At 39.4% G+C, this 23,209-nt stretch overlaps 1 protein-coding gene across 1 annotated transcript in view; it reads right to left on the bottom strand.

Moving 5' to 3' along the window:
• Positions 1-23,209, bottom strand: part of ALG6 (ALG6 alpha-1,3-glucosyltransferase) — a 134,988-nt gene that overhangs the window by 64,818 nt on the left and 46,961 nt on the right. The window contains exons 8-9 of the mRNA XM_053693668.1: positions 21,757-21,892; positions 742-827 (exon numbers count right to left, since the gene is read on the bottom strand). Coding sequence (XP_053549643.1) covers positions 742-827; positions 21,757-21,892 — 222 coding nt within the window. The remainder of the gene's footprint in view (positions 1-741; positions 828-21,756; positions 21,893-23,209) is intronic.

Genomic DNA, 23,209 nt, shown 5'->3' with positions numbered 1-23,209 from the left:
AAAGCATTAATGAATGTTACTATTATAAATGTGTGTCTTAGCAGGAATTAAATATATGCATAAAATAAAATATACATTTCCTCTCCTCAATCACAGGCACGCAATTGAAAAAAATAACGTTCTGCCGTGGGAGACCTGAGGCGCTCAGTGCGGTGAACGCTGCAGGCAAATAACGGAACTTTCAGCAATAAGTATTTTATGCTTCAAGACTGAAAAAAGTCCCCTTTATTTGGAGCTCTGGTAATTCTAGTGTTTCACAAATGCTAGGATTTACTATCACTGTAAGGCTCAGACAGTGCAGCAATTTTAAAAAACTTTTTAATTTACTTTTTTACATTATTACATTTGACTTTGTTTTTTGGTATCCTTTGTTAAAAAGCATACCTAGGTAAGTTAAGATGCATGAAGCACTACATGAAACTAGCTGGTGATTGGTTGCTACATACTTATGCTTCTTGACATTGGCTCACACTAGTAATGGATCGCTGCTGTGGAGCTGAATTTGACTATGTGTTTCACCTCTTTTCAGTGGTTAAACACAAAATTATATGGAAGAAATAGCACAATAATAAAATGCTCTAACACATTATAGCATTCTTTTTTTACACTTTAATGTCCCTTTAATGCTTTGTCAGTCCCCATGCTGCTAAATATTTTCAGAAGATCTATTCCTTGCTTTAGTGTAAGCGATAACTGATAGGTCATTAAAGGGTCATTACACTCTATAAACAAGTAGCTTACCTGAGCTGTAATTGCGTTTCAGGTGATAAAACATTCTTTATCTTGAACAGAACACTTAAACTGCACCAAACATTGGCTACTTTGTCCTGGAAAAAAATATATAAAATATATATTGGGTTCAATACAAGTTGTAAAATTTAAATGACGGGCTGGTATTTTGTGACACCTAAAATTGACTAACAAAATAAATAAATAAAAAATAGAATTTTACAAGTATGTAAGAAGTCTATTAAAGGGGCATGTCACACATAAAAACCAACACATTTTAACCCCTTCGCTACCGGAATTGCAGAGAAAAACTTGCCCAAAGTACCGGAGAATTTCTAGCATTTTTGCTATCACTCAATTTCAACAGAAATAGTCTTTGTTTCTTTAATTTACCTAGGAAAACTATATTTATAAAGTAGACAACCCAAGGTATTGATCAAGGCCCATTTTCATGTATTTGATGCCACTATTTGGCTGCCAAATCCTATCATGTAAAATAAAGATAAAAAAACAACTTTTTTGCAAATACAAAATTTATGCTTACCTGATAAATTATTTTCTTCTTTCGGAATGATGATGGTCCCTAGTCCTCCATAACATATGTGATATATTTTCTGCCACTAGAAGGAGGTCAAGAACCCATATCAGAACTTAAAATCCCTCCCACCTCCCATCTCTCTCTTAGTTTAACGTTTAGTAGAGAATAGGAAAGATAAAGGCAGGGAAGACAAAGCAGGGTCTGTAGAGGTGTCATTAGAACTGTTGCCAAAAAATTGAAATGGGCGGGGCCTGTGGACCATCATCATTCCAAAATAAAATTATTTATCATCAGGTAAGCAAAAATGTTGCTCTCTTTTGTAAAATGATGGTCCACAGTCCTCCATAACATATAGGATTAACACCCAAGCAAATGGTCTATGTTACTTACAAGGGTGGGACAATTTTTCTGGCAGTTCTTATTTAGCCGACACTGCGGCCTGAAGGACTTTCATGCTAAAAGCTGCTTGCGAAAAAGCAAAACATCAAAGCTATAAATACAGAAAAAAGTATGCAGAGAAGACATGTTGCAGCTTTGCAAATCTGCTCCAAAGATGCATACTTTAAAAAAAAAAAAAAAAAACTACAATGTTGCAACTGCTCTTGTAGAAAGAGCTGTAATATGCTTAGGAGGCGACTCTCCCGCCTTTAAGAAAGTCTTAAATCACTTTCTCTCATTACTTTTTTTTTTTTTTTTTTGAGTCAAGAGGCTAACGCTACCTTAGAAGCTTTCTGCCCACATCGACGCCATTAAATTTAGAGATTTGAGATCTCGATAGAAAAGAAAACCTTGAGATTACAGACCTTGTCTCATAGGAAAAAGCCATGGAAAGCAAGAGAACATCTGAACTATATCCGCATTCCAAGTCCTGCGGGGCTAGGCTGGAGCAATTAATACTACTGACGTTGACTCCTGATTGATCAAAGTAATAATGCTTGTAAGAAAAGCAAACTAAGGAAACCGATATGATAAATGAACATCCCATGGACATACCAAGGCGACTATTATGTGAGCCTTTGATCTTTTGATCTTGCACAATAGCTTGAAAGAGTGAGATTTAAGTGAGAGGACATCAGATCTATATCCTGTAAGCCCATTTTGATCACTCAGTGATCGAAAATGTCCTAATGGAGAGACCACTCTCTTGAATAGACCAATTGACTGCTGAGATGATCCACCTCCCAGTTGTTCACATCTGGTATGTGAATTGCCATTAGGGAGCAATTATTGGACAGTGGACTGCAGTTACCCCCCTTGATGATATATGTAGGCCACCGCCAAGATATTGTCCAAATGGATACATAAAAACTAATCCTCCTTCAAAAGGGGCCAGGGCTGAAGAGCCCGAAGTTCCCGAATGTTGTTTGGAAACCTTACCTCTAGAGGTTACCAAACTCACTGCACTCTTCGAGAAAACCAGACCGCCCCCCAGCCTGAGAGACTGACGTCTGTCGGCACCAAAACTGACAAAGGAAGGCTGTCCCAAGGGTCAGACAGGCTTTGTGTCCTCAAGAAAAAGATTGACGGAGAATGGAAAGCAAGCTGTATGCCAAATGTAGATAATTCTTTGACCACTGAGGTAGCATAGCCATTAAAGGGGTCTCAAGTGAAAAGGGGCAAAATAAACTGCCTCTGAAGAAGCTACCATAAGACCCACCGCCACCATGCACTGAACTACTGATGAAATGTAGCTTGTGGTAGGAAGAGACATACCTTCTGAATCTTTATATTGCAAAGTTCTGTCAAGAATCCAGATGCATAAGTATTGAGTCTATTATGACTCCTGTAAATGCTACCCTTATAGCAGGATATAATGAGCTTTTGGGTACATTGATAATCCAACCATGGTCTTGAAGAAAAACAAAAGCTTGTGAGTATGAGCAATATCTATTGACAGGAAATAAGCTTGAAGTAGTATGTCATCCAGATGAGCAACTGAAATGTCCTGATTCTGATCACCAGCAAGATTGTATCCAACACAAAATGGCAAACTTTATTATTATTATGGTTTATATGTAGACTGCTAACAGATTCTGCAGCACTATAAACATAGATGGTATACAAGGAAACATTTATAGGGATCAAATGGGTAGAGGGCCCTGCCAAGAGTCGCACTGATGTAGTCAGCACTTAAGAAGGTGATCTACAAACAGCTGGGCTCTTAGGCTTACATGCTAAGTGGGTTCAAGGGGATTGCAATGGAGGAGAGGAACTGGTATAAAGAAAGTTTAGGTAGGTTGTATGCATCCCTGAACAGTAGAGTCTTTGAAAACTAGAAGAGTCTTGTGGAGCAAGGCAGAGAGTTCCAACTGCAAAACTGGCAGAGTTTTGCAGATATAAAAAACCTCAGGAACTTAAAGTAATCCCTGTGTATAAGGATGTGCAGATAAGAATCCTTGAGGGTTATAATAGCCATAAACTAACCTTTGGATTAGGGGAAAAAAACATGAGGGATGTTCCTATCATACAAGTGGGAATCCTGACCAATATGTTTAGGGATGTTAAATCCAGGTCAGGACTGTAAATCCTTGTGGGCAATGAACAGATGGGTAAAAACTCCTGACCCTGAGATTACACAGATACTAGGATTAATTATTCCCCTATCCTACAAATCCTTTTATAAATGTTACCGCCTCTTAAAGATCATAGTCAACATTTAGATAGAATGGCTGGTCAATCAGGAGGACTCTGCTTAAAAGAGAACACAAACCCAGGTCAGAAGCGAGGAGCGCAACAGCGTGAGGCCCCGGGGACAGACAGCACTTACCCGCAGAGCAACGCCATAGCCTGATGCGACTTGTTAGCATAACGTTCAGGTAGGAGGCCGTCATCCCACTGTTAGGTGACAGAGGGTGTCGACATGGTGGGCTGGCCTACAGCGGGTGAGGAATACGTAGTGTGGTAATACCTTGGTCCCAATACAGGCAGGAGAACCTGGGAAAGTGTGTACAGAAATAACATCAGGCTTTGGCTTTTGGATTTTAACACCGCAGACACAAGGCAAGAGCGGCCAGGCCAACAATTAAATACAAATATAGCACACCACATGGCAGTTCACTTGTGACCAGCACGCACAATTCAGGGACTGCTCATCTTATTAAATTGATTGCGTTTTAGGTGAAAACTGCCAATCTCAATCTAACCACTTCAATAGAGACTCTGTTGAAACTATTTAGTAAACTAGCTCATTACCCCTAATCAAGGTTTAATTACCGCATCTGTCCCTGAGAGGGGAATACAGTACACCTACCTAACGCCTGCCAGCATTGCAAAATGAACGCCAAACGCTCTGCAAAACCTAATAAGCCATCAAAATTGTCCAGTCACAGGGACAGCATGGTTGCCCAGTTCTTCTCACCCTCAAGCACAAAAGTCACTACAAACGAAGAGATTAACAAGTCGCCAATGAAAAGGGCTCAGACACCACAAACAAGTATAGAAGATACAGAGGAGAGTACGCCTGTTCCAAACACCATCCTCTCCACATTAGCGTCCAAACAGGACATAGCTGACATAATTCGCTCTTGCATACGCGAAGAGATAGCAGAAATAAAGCAAGACCTACACTCTGTGGGCAACAGAGTCGAGGCTCTGGAAGAATTCACGGACCATCTCCAGGAAGAGATTAACTCGACCCAGGATACTACAAATCATCACACATCTCTCATTGCAGATCTCTATGACAAAATAAAAGATCTCGAGAACAGAAGCCGACGGAAAAACCTTAGAATCAGGGGTGTACCTGAGTCGGTGTTACCTAAGGACTTCCCAATCTATCTCCCGGCCCTCTTCGCACATCTCAGGAACACCTCTCCCTCTACAGATATTCCGTGGGTCAGAGCCCATAGAGCCCTTAGGCCAAAACCCCCGGACACGGCCCCCCAAGAGATATCATTATGAAGTTTAGGGAGTTCAGAAAAAAAGAAGAGCTCCTAAACCTTTCACGTAAACACCAACCGGTGAAATTCAGGGGGGTCGTTCTTCAATTTTATCAAGACCTGTCACAGCTGACATTGCAAAGGAGAAGAGATCTCACCCCTTTGACAACACTCCTCCGACAAAAGAAAATCCTCTACAGGTGGGGATTCATCTCTAAGTCTTACATGGAAATAGAAAATTGGTCTGCAAGACTCTGGAAGATGTCAGTGCCTTTTGTTCAGCACTAGAAATTGATCCTCCTGAGGGACTTCCTACAGAAGATCCCCCTGAGCCCCCTAAAAAGAGACTTGCCAGACCTGTTTCTGGAGACTGGCAGCGAATAGCATCAAGACCGAAGACTAAACTGCAGGCCAAAACTTCTGGCTCTTCTTCTAAAGACACAGCCTAGTCAGTTTTTTCTCTATTTTGGCTCTCCTCAAGATGTGAACTGGCTGGTAGCCTCTATGTCTGATATTACAGTATTGTATTAGGGTAAACATCCTGAGAAGAGGGATTACACCTTTTTTTTAGCCCCTCACCGATCTTATAGCAGAATTGACTACCTCTTCACCAACCAAAGAGGTCTCACTAATGTCCTGTCTTCCAGACTTTCACACACGGTATGGTTCGACCACTCGGCAGTACTAACAACACTCAATTGGCCATCGGCACCACAAAGCACTTTCCAGTGGAAACTGGATGACAAATTATTAAATTCCCCAGACTTTATTGTCAAATTAGAGAAACTCTTACAGGAGTATTTCCAATTTAATTCCCTACCTGAAACAGACCCTTTTGTTGTATGGGAGGCCCACAAGTGTTTTATTAGAGGGGAATTTACAAAATATCAAGCTCACGTTAGGCAAAAAGCGCGACAGCTGTATAAAACATCTACTGATTTATTATCTAAACTTGAGTATGAACACAAACGCAACCCCTATTCTCCTCAAATACTGGCTGATTTAGAAAAGGCTAGGAAATCAGTTCATGACCAGTTAATTAGCGAAGCCAACGCATTGGCCTTAAAGACCAAACAGAAATTCTACTTTGAAAGTAATAGAGCGGGAAAACTTCTTGCACGCTCCCTGAAACTTAAAAAGCTTAAAACCTTTATACATGAAATTAAAACTCCCACAAACCAGAAAGTAAATACCACTCCTGAAATTCTCTCCCAATTTGTGGCGTACTACTCTAAACTTTATGATCTCCCAAAACTCGACCGCCCCATTGACACCAGAAGTGTTATAAATGAATACCTTCTAGGCACCCCCTTGCCGCAACTCACTGACACGCAGGCGTCAGAACTAGAGGTACCCTTTTCAATGGCGGAACTCTTGACTACCCTTAAACAACTACCTTCGGGTAAAAGTCCAGGCCCTGATGGGTTTACTGTCGCCTATTACAAAAAGTTTGCACCCAGCTTACTCCCTCGCTTATGTACCCTATTTAACTTAGTAGACCAGGAGTATCCTTTTCTCCCCCCTATGCTGGAAGCACATATTTCTGTGATCCCTAAGCCCGGCAAACCTGCAGATATCCCTTCTAACTATCGCCCCATCTCTCTTTTAAACGTAGACATTAAGCTTTACGCAAAACTCATAGCCTCCAGACTTAACAAATTCCTCCCACATCTAATTCACTTAAATCAAGTAGGCTTTGTTCCCCGCAGAGAGGCGTGAGATAATACCATTAAAATTCTAAATTTAATCGAATACACCCAGACACAAAGCATCCCTTCAATCTTTCTGGCCATCGACGCCGAAAAGGCTTTCGATAGGCTAGACTGGTTGTTCCTCAAATCTACACTAGTCCGGTATGGCCTAGGGGAAAAGCTTATCGAGAAAATCTTCGCCCTCTACCAGATGCCGAAAGCCTGCATCAAATTAAACGACTCTCTGATACATTCCCCATATTAAATGGAACGAGACAGGGCTGCCCCTTATCCCCCATATTGTTTGTTTTGGCCATGGAGGTTTTAGCCTCCAATGTCAGGAAAAAGGACGAGATATGCGGAGTCCATATAGTACCTTCTCTAACTTTAAAATAAATATGCAGAAATCGGAGTTCCTGGGCATTGGCATCACTGATCAGATTTCCCAACAGATCACCAAACAATACCAATTCCTGTCAAAACACAACTCTATAAATTACTTAGGGATATGCATAACGAACTTGAGGGAATCCTTACATCACTTAAACCACCAGTACCTTCTTGATTCTGTTAGATCAGATATGGGGACTTGGCGAAACAAAAATCTCTCATGGCTGGGTAGAATACAAGCCTTTAAAATGAGCGTCTTGCCACGTTTTTTATACATGTTTCAGACAATACCCATCCAACCTCCCCCACAGTATATACATTCCGCACAGACCTTCATAAATGGATTTATATGGGCACACAAACGTCCTAGAATAGCTAAGTCCATTCTTTACAGAAATAGAGACGGGGGGGGGACTCAGAGTGCCTAATCTCTTGTTATATATGCAAGCAGCACAATTAACCAGGGTGGTTGACTGGTGTAAAAACACTTTGGATAAAGAATGGGTCAAGCTTGAGCATGACCTAACTGGCTCAAAAAGTCTAGGTTCTTTGTGTTGGACATACAGACAATATAGATCTTTGTCGCCACTCACACCCTCGTTGGGACTGCCTCACGAGATCTCAGAAAGTCATATATACTATCCCCTCACCACTAACCCCTCTACTACACAATAATGATTTCCCCCCGTTACTACATAAATGGTCAGAAGAACTATATACAATACCAGCAGGCTTACCCTGCCATTTAGTCATAGAAAAAGGGGCCATAATACACAAAACATCCTTAGCGGACAAAAATATTGTTTTTTTTGATAGATGGTTTGAGTATCTACAACTATCTCATTTCCTCTCTTGCCACAAAGATAAACCCAACCTGATAAGAGGCTTAAACCCTTTTGAAATCCTCTGTCAATCTCCGCAGCTAGCGAAGGGCACTCTCTCTAAGATATATAAAATCCTCATTGCCTTATACTCTAAAAACCTCCCACCATACACTAAAGCATGGGAAACTGAGCTAGGGTTTGATGTCCCCCCTGAAACTTGGGGCACCATATTCCAACAAATGGGGAAGGCAGCCTCTTCAATGGGTATCACAGAAACGAATCTAAAGCTACTTGAAAGATGGTATCTCTACCCTAGCAGGCTAGCTAAGATCTATCCTCACTCCAATCCACTGTGTTGGAGGGATTGTAAACAAATAGGTACACTTCTTCATATATGGTGGGACTGCCCTATACTCCAAACCTTTTGGCAGGACATTCATAGAGAAATTCAAAAGGCCCTTTCTGTGGACATTCCCTTTAATCCTTTAACGCTGCTATTCAATAAACCTCCTAAGATCAAATGCAAGTATAGACAGGTCTTATTATACATTATGCTAAGCAGCGCAAAACAACTGGTCCCTAGATTATGGAAACAGCGTAGTATACCAACCCAGAGAGAATGGTCACAAAATGTTACACTCCTTCTGTCCCTTGAAAGATTTCATTATCAGAAAACAAAATAGGATGGACTTCTATTGTGCCATGTCTTTATTTTGGGAAACATACACTTATACATATGTTAGGACGCCACCCCAACTAAACAGCTCCAGCAACGTTACATCCCTGTCTGCTTAAACCACTTCACATGGTGAAGAAAAAGGAATGACCTAGCTAGAGCCCCGCCTTGGGCTCGTGTCTCGTATTTTAATCACTATTTTACTGATGGTAACTTACATTCAAGTGTATTTGTACTTGTAAGATTTTTCAGTTTTGATATATGTTATGTAGCAAAGTTTATATGTTATGTGGTTGTTTTACCCACACGTTCTGAAAGAAAAAAAAGAAAACCCTACAAGCTATCTTGAACTATTGAGATGCTCTTCTAGGTGTGCAACACCATGGACCACAGAACTTAGAAAAATGGACAGTCTCGTCCCTGTCTTATGTTTTTCCTTTTCTTTCCTTTTTTTATTGATTTAATTGTATAACGCCGGATAAAATCCATGGCAATTGTAAAACCTTTAATTACATCAATCAAGCTTGTTGAAAAAAAAAAAAAGAGAGAACACAAACATTCAATCTCTTGAAGTACAAAGAGAATCAGTCCAGATATCCAAACTATTTTCCGGATGGATCCTAAAATGAAGAAACTTAAACATATGTTTATACAAAGTTTAATAAATCTGTACATGACATAAGCATCAGATGTAGTATGCATGTACCTACTTAAGCAATGCACATATTTAGATTGCATTGTGGCCTTACTGACTAAAGGAGCAGCACATATAAAACAACAGCTACACATTACATACTTGTAAATGCATGTCCAGAATAAGCAGAGACTGCGTATACTTACAAAGTAAATGCAAAATGTACACACTTCATGATTAATGCTCAGTATCTGCAAGATAAACGTATGTGCATACATATACAGTAAATCACTCATTCAATAGTATACAAGAGATACCAATAGATCATATTGCTAAAGGATCTCTACAGGTAGTGAAAATATTCGTGATCATTATCTGCATAATAGAACCTTTGTGCATAGATATAAATTACACATAACATAGGTATAAAATAGATACTGATAGATTTTATCTCTAAAGGATCTCCACTGTTGTATTAAAATATAGATAAATCCTGCAGGACTGCATTTGGAATTAAACATGCAGAAGACTATGATTAAAAGTTATATACCTAGAGGGGCATATACTATAGAATTGTGTACACTAATAGCATAGGACATATAGGGCTAGATTCCAAGTGGCGCGGTATATTTAGCTTTTGCAATCGCGAAAAATCCGCTAAAGTTAAGCTTTTTGCGCTAGTCGGGTTGCACTCGTATTAGAAGTTTAAAAAAAACAAAAACGAGAAAGTGCCTCCGCACCAGAGAACCCTTCTCATATACATACTCACCTCAGTTAAAATGGCAATTGCCAGGAACTGGAAAAAAGTGCACCCTCCAAAATGGCAGAGTGTAACGGAATACCTGAATTATGTCAAGTCCATGGAAGACTTTGTCTACAGAGTCAGGCGCAAGTCGGATACTTTCTGTCTTGTCTGGGAACCCTGGGAAGCTTACCTACAGAGCCTCAGAGCTAAATCTTAGGATTCCCTGCCCCTTAGTGTCACTGGCCCCTGATACGGGACCAGGACGGTCTGTCCACCCCCCCTCCACCCCCCCCCCTCCACTCAATGAGCCCCTCCCCCCCTCCCCCCCCCTCATCTAATATCCTCTCCCCCCTCAAAGGGGGTACTTTAGCCCACGACAGCGCAAGGACGGCTGAATTTTGACTTCACTCCTTTGGAGCAGTGGCCCTTGTTGGCCCCTCGCGTCCGCCCAACTGCCTATATAGGCAATACCCACATAACAACCGACTACTAGCGTAATTCCGCTTTTAAAAAGCAGATCAAAAGGCGGAAAAAACGCCAAAACCTTAACCTATCAACTGACAACGACTCTCCTACCCTGTAAACGCTCCTACTCACTCCTCATTTCACCTCCCACTCAGGTATAGTTTGACCTTTGGATCTGTTAAGAATGGAGATGAAAACCTGGTTATATTATGTAATATCTATGTCATATCAATGTAATGCGAGATACCATTCTTGTGATTTCTGTGTTTACTTCATATTTGTAACGTTTGAAAGAGTTGTGATACCCTATGTTTATAATAAAAAAAAAAAATATTTAAAAAAAAACAAAAAAAAAAAACGTATTTTGCACAAATGGTAACCCGACTAGCGCAAAAATCTAAATATTGCCTATGCCTTTGCGTATTAACCCATAGAAGTCAATTGAAGTGTTTTGTGACACTTTTTAGTTTCGCAAAACAGTTAACCACAGCTCTGAGATCGCATTAAGAATTGTAGCATAAATCATGATTGCACTAGCGCAATCACGATTTCACTCAACTTGTAAATATCAGCACAATAAAAACTGCTCGCAAAAACACAATAATCGCATGTGCAAAAACGTTTGAGCCTCACCTGTAATCTATCCCATAATGTCTTGCATATCTACAGATACAGAAGTTTTGCCTATGTAAAAATTATTATTTGTGCTACTGAACATGTAATAAACATAAACAACTTTTAGCGACTTGTATATCATAATAGTGTACAGAACCAGCATGAGGTACATTACTGCAAATAATATTCCAAAGAGCATATAATGTACAACAGTATATAAAATGCAGACTGACATTAAAGCATAAAAACTATCTGTTTAAATCCCCTGGCATTGATGGGAGTACAAAGCTTTATTGACTTATAAATAATAATAGCACAGATAGTGATAGATATGACCATATGTCATTATGTTCAGTACAATATATAATTGCACATATTATAATAACTCAGGTACACTGTAGATCAACATAAGAATGTACTGTGGTGTACAGCTGCCTAAAGGTCCTTGCAAAAAACACCTGCCTAGAGGATCTTATCAAATCTGAAACTTTAGGTCAGACATCCTCAAACTTGGCCCTCCAGAGGTTTTGGAACTACATTTCCCATGATGCTCAGCATATATATAGATAGATAAGACAGAGGGATATCAGAAACTGACTCCTCTAAAGAGATATCAGTGGGGACAGAGACATTTTATTCCAGTTTTTACCTATAATAAAGTATGCAATGACACTGTATATAAGGATTGGTATAGACAATAAATGGTAGAGAGCCCTCTACACTATGTATAATCTCCCATAGACACCTCAACTATCTCTCAGTGTAACCACTACAGCCCTTATTAGACCTTAAAGTACACCCCGGCAGCTCTTTTATGGGTACTCACGCCCTTCCTGGGACTGGCAGGCACTGAAATTAAATATGGATCTGGCACAAACTGCAAAAAAACACGATTTCTAGCTGTAGAGACTCCAGACTGAGGAGAAAAGGCCCGGGAACAGTAAGGGGGCGGAGCTACCGCCAGGAGAAAAGATAGTGCTTCAGGTGATAAAAAAATATTACTTTTAGTAAAAAATAGTGCACCAAGCATAAAACATCTCCTAAATAAAAAAAATAATAATACAAAAACAAAAAACAAACACATAATGGTTTTCGCAAGAATTGCCAAAGGGCTGTAAAAGGCGTGTCAATGCAGCTGCAGCAGTATACAGTAGAGAGCATAACCAGTGCAGGTATCGAGTACCGCAGAGCATTGCAGTAGGAAATACCAGAGTCCCTCAGGGGGAGGCTAGGGATGAGTTCCTGCGACGCCTGAGGGTAGTTTTGGTTGAAGTCCCATTAGGGAAATACTGTGCACATAAAAGGGTATTCCTATGTCCCTGTATCATTCAACTGCTGTGAATAGTACTTTCTTCTTTGTAAATGATACTCCCTTTGTAAATGATACCCTAGGTCTGAGCTCCCACTTTGTAATCCATAAGCAAGTAGCTGGAACAACCTCTATTCTCAACAAACTCCTACGAGTTCAAGAACAAAACAGAGATGGGAGGGATTTTAACCTCTGATATGGGTTCTTGATGGTGGTAATATATCCCATATGTTAAGAGGACTGTGGAACACCATCACTTTACAAAAAAAAAAAATTGGTTTTCTCACTGAAATTATTTACACACAACTACTGCAGTCATAAGACAAATGGCTATAAAAGCTTCTCTGGGGTCCCCTTTGATCAGAAATAGCAGACATGCCAGGGCTTTGCCATTGGTTTTGGGCAATTAGAAGGCAACACACTTCTTAAATTCCCGGCAGTGAAGGGCTTAATCAGTTAACTTGTAAGGTTAATATTTGCTCTAGTGTACAGTTTACCTTCCCACCTGACACCTCATACCTCCTAATCCCTTCCAAACACCTCTCTTCACTCCCTCCCCCCTCGAGTCACTACCATTTTAGGTACTGGCAGACAGTCTGCCAGTAAGCCGTTTAGGGTATTTATTTTTAAAAATAATTATATGTTTAATATTTCTGTAATGTAGAGCACTCCTCACCCTCCCACCTCCCTGTTCTTCTCCAACAGTTATCTAACCCTCCCACCTTCCAACTTCTCATTGACATATTTGTAACTAGGAGCCAGTCTGCCAGTAAGAATATTTTATTTTTAATTTATTTTTTTAAATATTCATTGTTTATTTCCCCTCATAGCGTAGGGCCCCCCCTCACTCTCCTCCCCTTCCAAGATCCCCATTTTCTATAATATATGGTCACCCCTACAGCTGATAGGGCCCATTTACTCCCCCTCTCTCCCTTCATAACTTGTTGTAGTGTAGGGAACCCCTCCCATCCCTCCCCACTCCTCCGCTCTCACCCACCACCACCAATAATGTAAGGAAGAATGATCAGTATTCCCTTATCATATGAAGGCAGATGCCTTCTAACCACAGCTGCAATGTCCGCTGTCTAAACTGATAGTGGGGACCGCAACATGTGCCTCTGTGTTGCACGTAGGTACTACATCAACACAGTATGCTGGGTAAAGTACTGTGTGATGTAGCACCTACGTCCAATTGACGCAAGGGGTTAAAGGGCTATTATAGTTGAAAAATTACATTTATTAACCCCTTAAAAAAAAAGGCAGTTAACGCCTGAGGACGTACCCTGCATGTCCTCGGTGTGGAAAGCAGCTGGAAGCGATCCTGCTCGCTTCCAGCTGCTTTCCGGTTATTGCAGTGATGCCTCCATATCCTGCAATAACCTTAAATGGCCATCCGATGCAGAGAGAGCCACTCTGTGGCCCTCTCTGCACCGGACATCGATGGCCGGTATCGTTGGTGGGTGGGAGCGGACTTGGGAGGCGGGTGGGCGGCCATCGATGCGCCGTTTAATGTGCAGGGGGGCAGGGTTCGGGGGCGGGACCGACGGGGGCGCACATGGGCGCGTGCACGGGGCGGGAGCGGGAGGGAACCGCTACACTACAGAAAAAAAATCTGAAAATAACTATAATAAATAAGAAAAGAAAAATGTTATGTAAAGTTTCTAAGTGATCTGCAACTGGTGGGAGGTTGGTCGGGGGAAGCTACACTACAGAAAAGGGGATTTTTAAAAAAAAAAAAAAAAAAAAAAAAGATTCCTTTTCTTACTAAACTGGGTACTGGCAGACAGCTGCCAGTACCCAAGATGGCGCCCGCTAAGTCAGAGGGTTAGAGAGCTGTTTGGTGTGGGATCAGTGAGGTTGGGGGCTAAGGGGGATACGACAAAGCAGCATATGTAAATATGCTATAAAAAAAAACAAAAAAAAAACAAATATACCTTTTATTTTAGTACTGGCAGAGTTTCTGCCAGTACTTAAGATGGCGGGGACAATTGTGGGGTGGGGGAGGGAAGGGAGCTGTTTGGGAGGGATCAGGGGGTCTGATGTTTCAGGTGGGAGGCTGAGCTCTACACTAAAGCTAAAATTAACCCTGCAAGCTCCCTACAAGCTACATAATTAACCCCTTCACTGCTAGCCATAATACACGTGTGATGTGCATCGGCATTTAGTGGCCTTCTAATTAACAAAAAGCAACGCCAAAGCCATATATGTCTGCTATTTCTGAACAAAGGGGATCCCAGAGAAGCATTTACAACCATTTGTGCCATAATTGCACAAGCTGTTTGTAAATGATTTCAGTGACAAACCTAAAATTGTGAAAAATGTAACGTTTTTTTTTTTATTTAATCGCATTTACGGTGAAATGGTGGCATGAAATATACCAAAATGGGCCTAGATCAATACTTTGGGTTGTCTACTACACTACACTAAAGCTACAATTATCCCAAAAAGCTCCCTACATGCTCCCTAATTAACCCTTCACTGCTGGGCATAATACACGTGTGGTGCGCAGTGGCATTTAGTGGCCTTCTAATTACCAAAAAGCAACGCCAAAGCCATATATGTCTGCTATTTCTGAACAAAGGGGATCCCAGAGAAGAATTTACAACCATTTATGCCATAATTGCACAAGCTGTTTGTAAATAATTTCAGTGAGAAACCTAAAGTTTGTGAAACAATTTGTGAAAAAGTGAACGATTTTTTGTATTTGATCGCATTTGACGGTGAAATGGTGGCATGAAATATACCAAAATGGGCCTAGATCAATACTTTGGGATGTCTTCTAAAAAAAATATTTACATGTTAATGGATATTCAGAGATTCCTAAAGATATTAGTTTTCTAATGTAACTAGCGCTAATTTTGAAAAAATAATGGTTTGGAAATAGCAAAGTGCTACTTGTATTTATGGCCCTATAACTTAGAAAAAAAGCAAAGAAGATGTAAACATTGGGTATTTCTAAACTCAGGACAAAATTTAGAAACTTTTTAGCATGGGTGTTTTTTGGTGGTTGTAGATGTGTAACAGATTTTGGGGGTCAAAGTTAGAAAAAGTGTGTTTTTTCCATTTTTTCCTCATATTTTATAAATTTTTTTATAGTAAATTATAAGAAATTATGAAAATAATGGTATCTATAGAAAGTCCATTTAATGGCGAGAAAAACGGTATATAATATGTGTGGGTACAGTAAATGAGTAAGATGAAAATTACAGCTAAACACAAACACAGCAAAAATTTAAAAATAGCCCTGGTCCCAAATGGTCAGAAAATGGAAAAGTGCTCTGGTCATTAAAGGGTTAAAGCATGTAATTTTAACAATAGCGAGTTGTGACCATGCAATGCTATGTGTTTATCCTATATAATTAAAAGTGCCACTCTGCAACCACAAAGCACTGCTGGTCCCGAGTGGACACAGCCGCTGATCCCATCAGCAGCGATAGTCTCCTGACCCAGCTGTGTTACTGTCACTACTGATTGTCTCAGCAGCTGTAACTACTCTCTCTGCAGCTCCTGAATTAGAGGATGTCATTTTTTTACACTATAAGGGCCATTTAAAGGGACACTCAAGTCAAAATAAACTATTATGATTCAGACAGAGCAGCAGTTTTAAGACATTTTCCAATTTACTTTCATTATCAAATTTTGCACATTCTTTTTATATGCACACTTTCTGGGGAACAAGATCCTACTGAGCATGTGCACAAGCTCACAGGGTATACGTATACTAGTCTGTGATTGGCTGATGTCTGTCACATGATACAGGAGCGGCGGAAAATGGGGGGGGTACATTTGTCCATAAAAATCTACTGCTTAGATGGAAATTCAAAGTAGGTGTTAAATTGTCTTTTTATTATGCACTTGTTACTTATGTAATTCTACTGCATTGAGTTATCCTTTAAACATAAAGTGTTCTTGTAAGGAAAACTAAATTTACATGTTTATGTTAAAGGATTACAAGAAATGGTGTGTAAAGAGCCTTATTGTCTTCTTGGGTGAGCAGAAACAGTTTACTGACATGGTGTGTCCTTTTAAACTACATAAACTGCCATCTTGCAAACATAGGCCTGAGGAACTGTCATATGCAAGACATTCTTACAAGATATACACAGATCGTTTTTATAATTCTAAACAGTTCCAGGTGGAGATACATCAGATTCAATGGTGCATTGATGACCAAATGGCTGCACACAACCCTGAAGTTGGCTGGCTCTTAGCAGTAGCTACTAACTGTACTAAAATGCCTAATTGTGTTCTTGTTTACCTCTAAAGCAGAACTAGAAGCCTACAATACATTTATTAGGAATAGCTCAAAACAGAAATAAGCTAGCAGGAAGGGGGGGCCTGGGAGACCTTTGCTAGTGTCTAGCTATTTCAAAAAGATGCACAAATTAAACAAAATCCCCATGTCTTTCAGTAGTAAGGATACAACCCTGTATAGGTGCTATTGTACAGATCCAGAGAGGCACAAAATAACTCCTGTACCATTCTTTTCTTTCATATAGGTGATAAGATTCCACAATCCATTACTCCTGGGAATTACCTTTCCTGCTACTAGGAGGAGGCAAAGATTCCCAAACCTCAGAGCTCTATATAAACCCTCCCACCTCTATGGTAATGAGTCTTCATGAAAATGTGCAAGATTGTTTATTATTTTATTTTAGGGTTTCCTGGTTAGGACTCTTGAGTTCCCCTCTTGCCTACTGATTTTGTCATGAGGGACATATTTGGAGTATTAGGTATTAAGCTTATCTTAATCCTTTTTATTTAAAAGGATAAAGATATTCTTTTTCTGACATTTAGCACAGGAAACTTCCTTTGCACTTATTTGGCTGTTACTCCAGGACATGCTTAAAACCTTGTACAGATAACACAGTCTCAGTACTAGGTTAAAGGCTTTTGAGGTAAGAATGTTTTGGGGGCGGCTATCTCATGGTGGAAACCATTAGGAATGCCATTGGCCAGCTCATTAGTGCTAGTTTAATTAGCACATATTATTTGAGCTCAGAGGGATATACATAGAAACATAGAATTTACCGGTCAATAAGAATCAAAAGGCCCATCAAGTCTACCCATATTACATGGTACTGATTTCTTAGGAAACCCTTATGCATGTCCCAGACATTTTTTATTATTTTACAGTCCCTGTGTTTACCACCTCTATTGGAAGTTTAATTCATGAATCCACCACCCTTTCTGTAAAAAATGCTTCTTCACATTACTCCTAAATCTGCTATCCTCTAATTTAAGATTATGACCACTTGTTTCCGTATTTCTTTTTTTGTGGCAAATGCTTTCAGCTTCATGTATTTCAAGGTTTCTATCATGTTACCTCTTTTCCTTCACTCCTCTAAACTATACTCATTTAGATCAGAGAGTCTTTTTTTTGTTGTTGAAGGTTTTAGATTTTAGACCATGTACCATTTAGTAGCCTCCTTTGTACAGTTTCTAGTTTATTTATATCTCTCTGAAGATACGGTCTCCAGAACTGTACACAGTATTCTAGATGAGGCCTAACTAGCAATCTGTAAAGTGGCATAAGAACCTTCCTATTTCTGCTACTAATGCCTCTCCCAATGCAACCAATTATTCGACTGGCCTTACTGGCTGCACTGCTGCTACAACTCTCCTTTAAATCGAGATACCTTGTATTTTATAGTAACATCTGCAAATAACTACTAATCATAAACAGAAGCCTAAAGCTGATCCTAAAATAAAATGGAGTACTCCATTTGGTGCTGTGGATAACCACATTAAATTAAAAAAAATGAATTCAAATAAAATAAAATAAATTGAGAGTGCCATATCTTCGCTAACAATTGGCAAAAGTATATATTGAATATTGAGCTGTATTTGTAGGTTAAAAACTTTACACTTCCCCCTGGCAATCAACAGATACCAATAAGATGCTATAGTTTATGAGACAACTCATCTCTTCATAAAACATAAGATGGAATTTTCCACCTGCAATGACAGGGTTAACTAGTAATAAATCAAGAACTCTAAAGACATTAACAGTTGTGCTAGGATCACTTTCAAAATTAAATTTGTAACCACAGCTATCATGTCCATGAAACCCATCCCTCACACAGCTGCTGGATTCACAGCTGTGTAGACATAACATGAAGAGCGTTTCCAGCAAAGCACGAGGCATCTTCCCATAGCCCTATCAGCAATACAGATTATGCTCTCTAAATTTGCTGAGGATTACAAGTGAACAGAAGGTTTGGCACAACCAGCAAACATACAAGACACCTACTACTTGGCCAATGTTGGATTTTACAACCATCAGCATTTGTTACCATTTCAGTTAATGGGAACAAATTCAAAGCACTTCTTAAGAATGCGCAAGTATAAACTTACTGCTCACTGCTTACACGGACAATTCTTTTCGTTTATCAGATGGAAGTAAATGATATTCATAGGAATTTGGTTTCATCACCAAAAGGAGAGGAACATCCAATATCAAGCTTCAGTATAAGTTCACAGTCCCAACTCAAACATGATACCTCTGCTATGTAAATAAATTGCTATTTGAATAACAAAACCTATTATGTTTGAAGAAGAACAAGAGGTTGCTCTCTTATTTTAAAGGGACAGTACACACCTTGTAATGACATTTCTGTTGTGCTGCTATAGAATAACGTCTCAAACTCCACCCATCATTTGCCTTATTTGGAGCAGAGAAGGTAACCTAAGTTACAACATGGCAGCTCCCATTGTTTTGTAGACACTACAACTTTACACTTATTTTGTCAATATTTAAACAGCTAATGAAACTTTAAAAAATACATCTACTTGTTATTCTCAGACTAATCTTTACTTTGACTGCAACATTATATCTAGCATTTATTTAGTGTTTAATGTCCCTTTAAAGGGACATTAATCTTAAAAATGTAATTCCCATAAAATGTTTTACTTATGCATAATAAAAAAAAAACTGCAATGCACGTTCATTATTTATTTTGACTGCATTTCTTCAAAAAACCTCAAAAAAAGACTGGATGCAGAACTCTGACACTCCTACATGGTTTCGCAGGGACACCCCCCCCAGTTGAATATATTTTGCATAAATGTATTCTCCATCAACACTGGAGCTTCAAGAACAGAAAATATTAGAACACCGTGCGTATACGTACAGATTCCTTAGTTTGTCACGTGCACAAGAAGATCACACTGATAAGGTTTACAAAAGAGATTCAATTTCACTATAGTCCAATTTCATGCTTGAATTAGGGTACGACACATTCACAATTCAGACAGCTAGATCTGAGTAACTTAAAATGTCACTATTAGTTTTCTTTTTTATTTGTTTTTCGCTCTTCAAAAATAAAGGTTACTTGCATTTTTAATGGTTGTTCTGCTGAATAAACCTAACTTGTGTCACACATATGAAAGCTGGTCTCTCTCAAACAATACAGCTATTTCATCAGTATCAGCCATTAAGCAGGAACACACAGTTTGTTAGTTTCAATATAAAATGAAAGCACGTTTTTACCATCTTTGAGCAAACATAACTAACATGCTTTGCAGATGCTCTTTTCAGTGCATGATATAATTGTTTTTATTTGCCCCATGAAAGGTACACAATATTGTACAAAAACACCCACTCCAAAGCTCCCATTGTCTGTATAACCGGCACAAGAGAACATCCGAAACTCAAATAATATATAAACACAACAAACACTGCTCTGGCTTATGCATGTCATATGACTATATTTAAAGGGACATAACATTCTTTTTATTAAAGCACCAGAACTGATTCACTGTATTGTGCAAGGCCTGCATGCAATATAAATCTTGTTAGAAGAACATGCACTACTTTGGCCCCGGATCCCTCCAAAAACGCCTCTTCCTCTTTTGTTTCATTTATTTCCTTTGCTGCAGCCAATTAGGGAAATATAAAGAAGCTTCTGCAGATATCAACCAATCACTGTGCAGTTTGTAGGGGCCTGAGTTCTGCATTCCATGGAATGCAATTCAACCTCTCAGTGAGGGGGGGGAGTGGAAACACTACGGTTTTCAGAGTTAAATTACAGTAAAACTAGGCAAAATAAATAATGAAAGTTAATTGCAAAGATTTTCTTTTAAAGCACAAGTATGAGGAATGACATTTTGAGTTTAATGTCCCTTTAATATTTAATCAATTTCTGACTATTTAATCTAACTGGGAATCAAACTATTTGTGCCTAAAAGGCATTATAAGAACGTATAACTTGTAAGTGTAAAGAAGCAGCTTATACAGTGATTTAAAGGGATATGAAACCCAAACACTTTCTTTTGTGATTCAGAAAGAGAATACAATGTTTAAAAAGTTTCCAATTTACTTCTAATATCAAATTTGCTTCCTTTCCATGACATTCTGTGTCTATAGCACTATATGGCAGAAAACAGTGCTGCCCTCTAGTGCTCTTGCACTATCCCTGCTTTTCAACAAAAGATACCAAACGAACAAAGAACATTTGATAATAGAAGTAAATTAGAAGGTTGTTTAAAGCTGAATGCTCTATCTGAATCATGAAAGAAAAATGTGAGGTTTTATGATCTTTTAACCACTTGTCTTCCAGACAATCAATGCTTAACGATGCATGGTAGACCTCTGTCCTTCCCTAGGGGTTTAGGTTCTGCAGTAGGGAAAGCTAAGGGATTATACAGGGCGAGCACAAGGTACAGCACATAATAAAGTACAAGGTCATTCTTTCTACCCCAAGCGTACAGTTCTTATTCTGGGGATGTGTCATATCTTAACTTCCAACAGCTGTTTACTGTAAGCCCACTGCGAACTGAATGTAGAGCTCTCTTACAAACGTCTTGTCGGCCAATATCAGAAGAGAAAAATTACAAATCAAATTTTGCTGGAAACTAATAGCAGCACTAAAGCTGCAAAATGATTTCTATAAAAATAATTATGACTCTGAAAAGGCAAACAATTAGCATAGCACATTCCAGTATAAAGAATAGGGGCATTTTATTGCTAATATTGTTTTATGATTTCATTCTGGCGTGATGGCTTAGTATGGAATCTATTAGTGGCAAATGTAGCACTGAAATACAGTTTAATTAGGCAATTTATATAATATGTTGGCAGATGACACCGGGCTAAGGGTTAAATACTAAACAGAATACTGGCACGCAGGAATGGCTGAATACGCCTTCTCCTATATCCAGCCTTGTGCAGGTGTGTGTCAAAACCACATGAGACATCTTTAAAGGTCAGTGATAAGTGATTTAAATGGATCTGAAAAATAACAGAACACTTCAAATGTACCTCAAAGAGACCACGGCCAACGGGGAAAAGTCTTTTGAGGACTTGAAAGATTTGTTCAGCATCTGTCAGAAAAGGAATCCAGCAAACCACAAATGATGCAATGACTGTAAAGCCAATCTTAAATAATAACATTAACCTGCAACAAGAAAAAGTACTCATTAGGGTCTGTGCAAGAAAAAAATAAAACCAAGCTTTAAAGTGTAATGTATATTATTAGTTCTGTGATATGAGGCCAACACTTTATTTTACTAAAGGTGATTAATGTGCTCCAAACAAGTTAAAAGAACAATATGCAGAACAGAGGACGTGTTTTAATAAAACATTTATTCTAACATCTATAACTGGAGCATGTATTTTTAATTATTTTTTTCAGGCGAATTGTAGTAGTTGTTGGTTGTGACACCTCAGTGTATCTGGTTAAAAGACGGCATGTGTGGTTGTAGGTTAGGACCAGGTAAAAGACAGCATGTGTGGTTGTAGGTTAGGACCAGGTAAAAGACAGCATGTGTGGTTGTAGGTTAGGACCAGGTAAAAGACAGCATGTGTGGTTGTAGGTTAGGACCAGGTAAAAGACAGCATGTGTGGTTGTAGGTTAGGACCAGGTAAAAGACAGCATGTGTGGTTGTAGGTTAGGACCAGGTAAAAGACAGCATGTGTGGTTGTAGGTTAGGACCAGGTAAAAGACAGCATGTGTGGTTGTAGGTTAGGACCAGGTAAAAGACAGCATGTGTGGTTGTAGGTTAGGACCAGGTAAAAGACAGCATGTGTGGTTGTAGGTTAGGACCAGGTAAAAGACAGCATGTGTGGTTGTAGGTTAGGACCAGGTAAAAGACAGCATGTGTGGTTGTAGGTTAGGACCAGGTAAAAGACAGCATGTGTGGTTGTAGGTTAGGACCAGGTAAAAGACAGCATGTGTGGTTGTAGGTTAGGACCAGGTAAAAGACAGCATGTGTGGTTGTAGGTTAAGACCAGGTAAAAGACAACATGTGTGATTGTAGGTTAGGACCAGGTAAAAAACAACATGTGTGGTTGTAGGTTAAGACCAGTTAAAAGACAACATGTGTGATTGTAGGTTAGGACCAGGTAAAAGACAGCATGTGTGATTGTAGGTTAGGACCAGGTAAAAGACAGCATGTGTGGTTGTAGGTTAGGACCAGGTAAAAAAAGACAGCATGTGTGGTTGTAGGTTAGGACTAGGTAAAAGACAGCATGTGTGGTTGTAGGTTAGGACCAGGTAAAAGACAGCATGTGTGGTTGTAGGTTAGGACCAGGTAAAAGACAGCATGTGTGATTGTAGGTTAAGACCAGGTAAAATACAGCATGTGTGATTGTAGGTAAGGACCAGGTAAAAGACAGCATGTGTGGTTGTAGGTTAGGACCAGGTAAAAGACAGCAGGTGTGGTTGTAGGTTAGGACCAGGTAAAAGACAGCATGTGTGATTGTAGTTTAGGAC

The sequence above is a fragment of the Bombina bombina genome, chromosome 10 (genome assembly GCF_027579735.1).
Source record: "Bombina bombina isolate aBomBom1 chromosome 10, aBomBom1.pri, whole genome shotgun sequence".
In the NCBI taxonomy this organism is placed as follows: Eukaryota; Metazoa; Chordata; class Amphibia; order Anura; family Bombinatoridae; genus Bombina; species Bombina bombina.
Note: the sequence above shows the minus strand (reverse complement) of the source record. Positions and strands in the feature narration are given on the sequence as shown.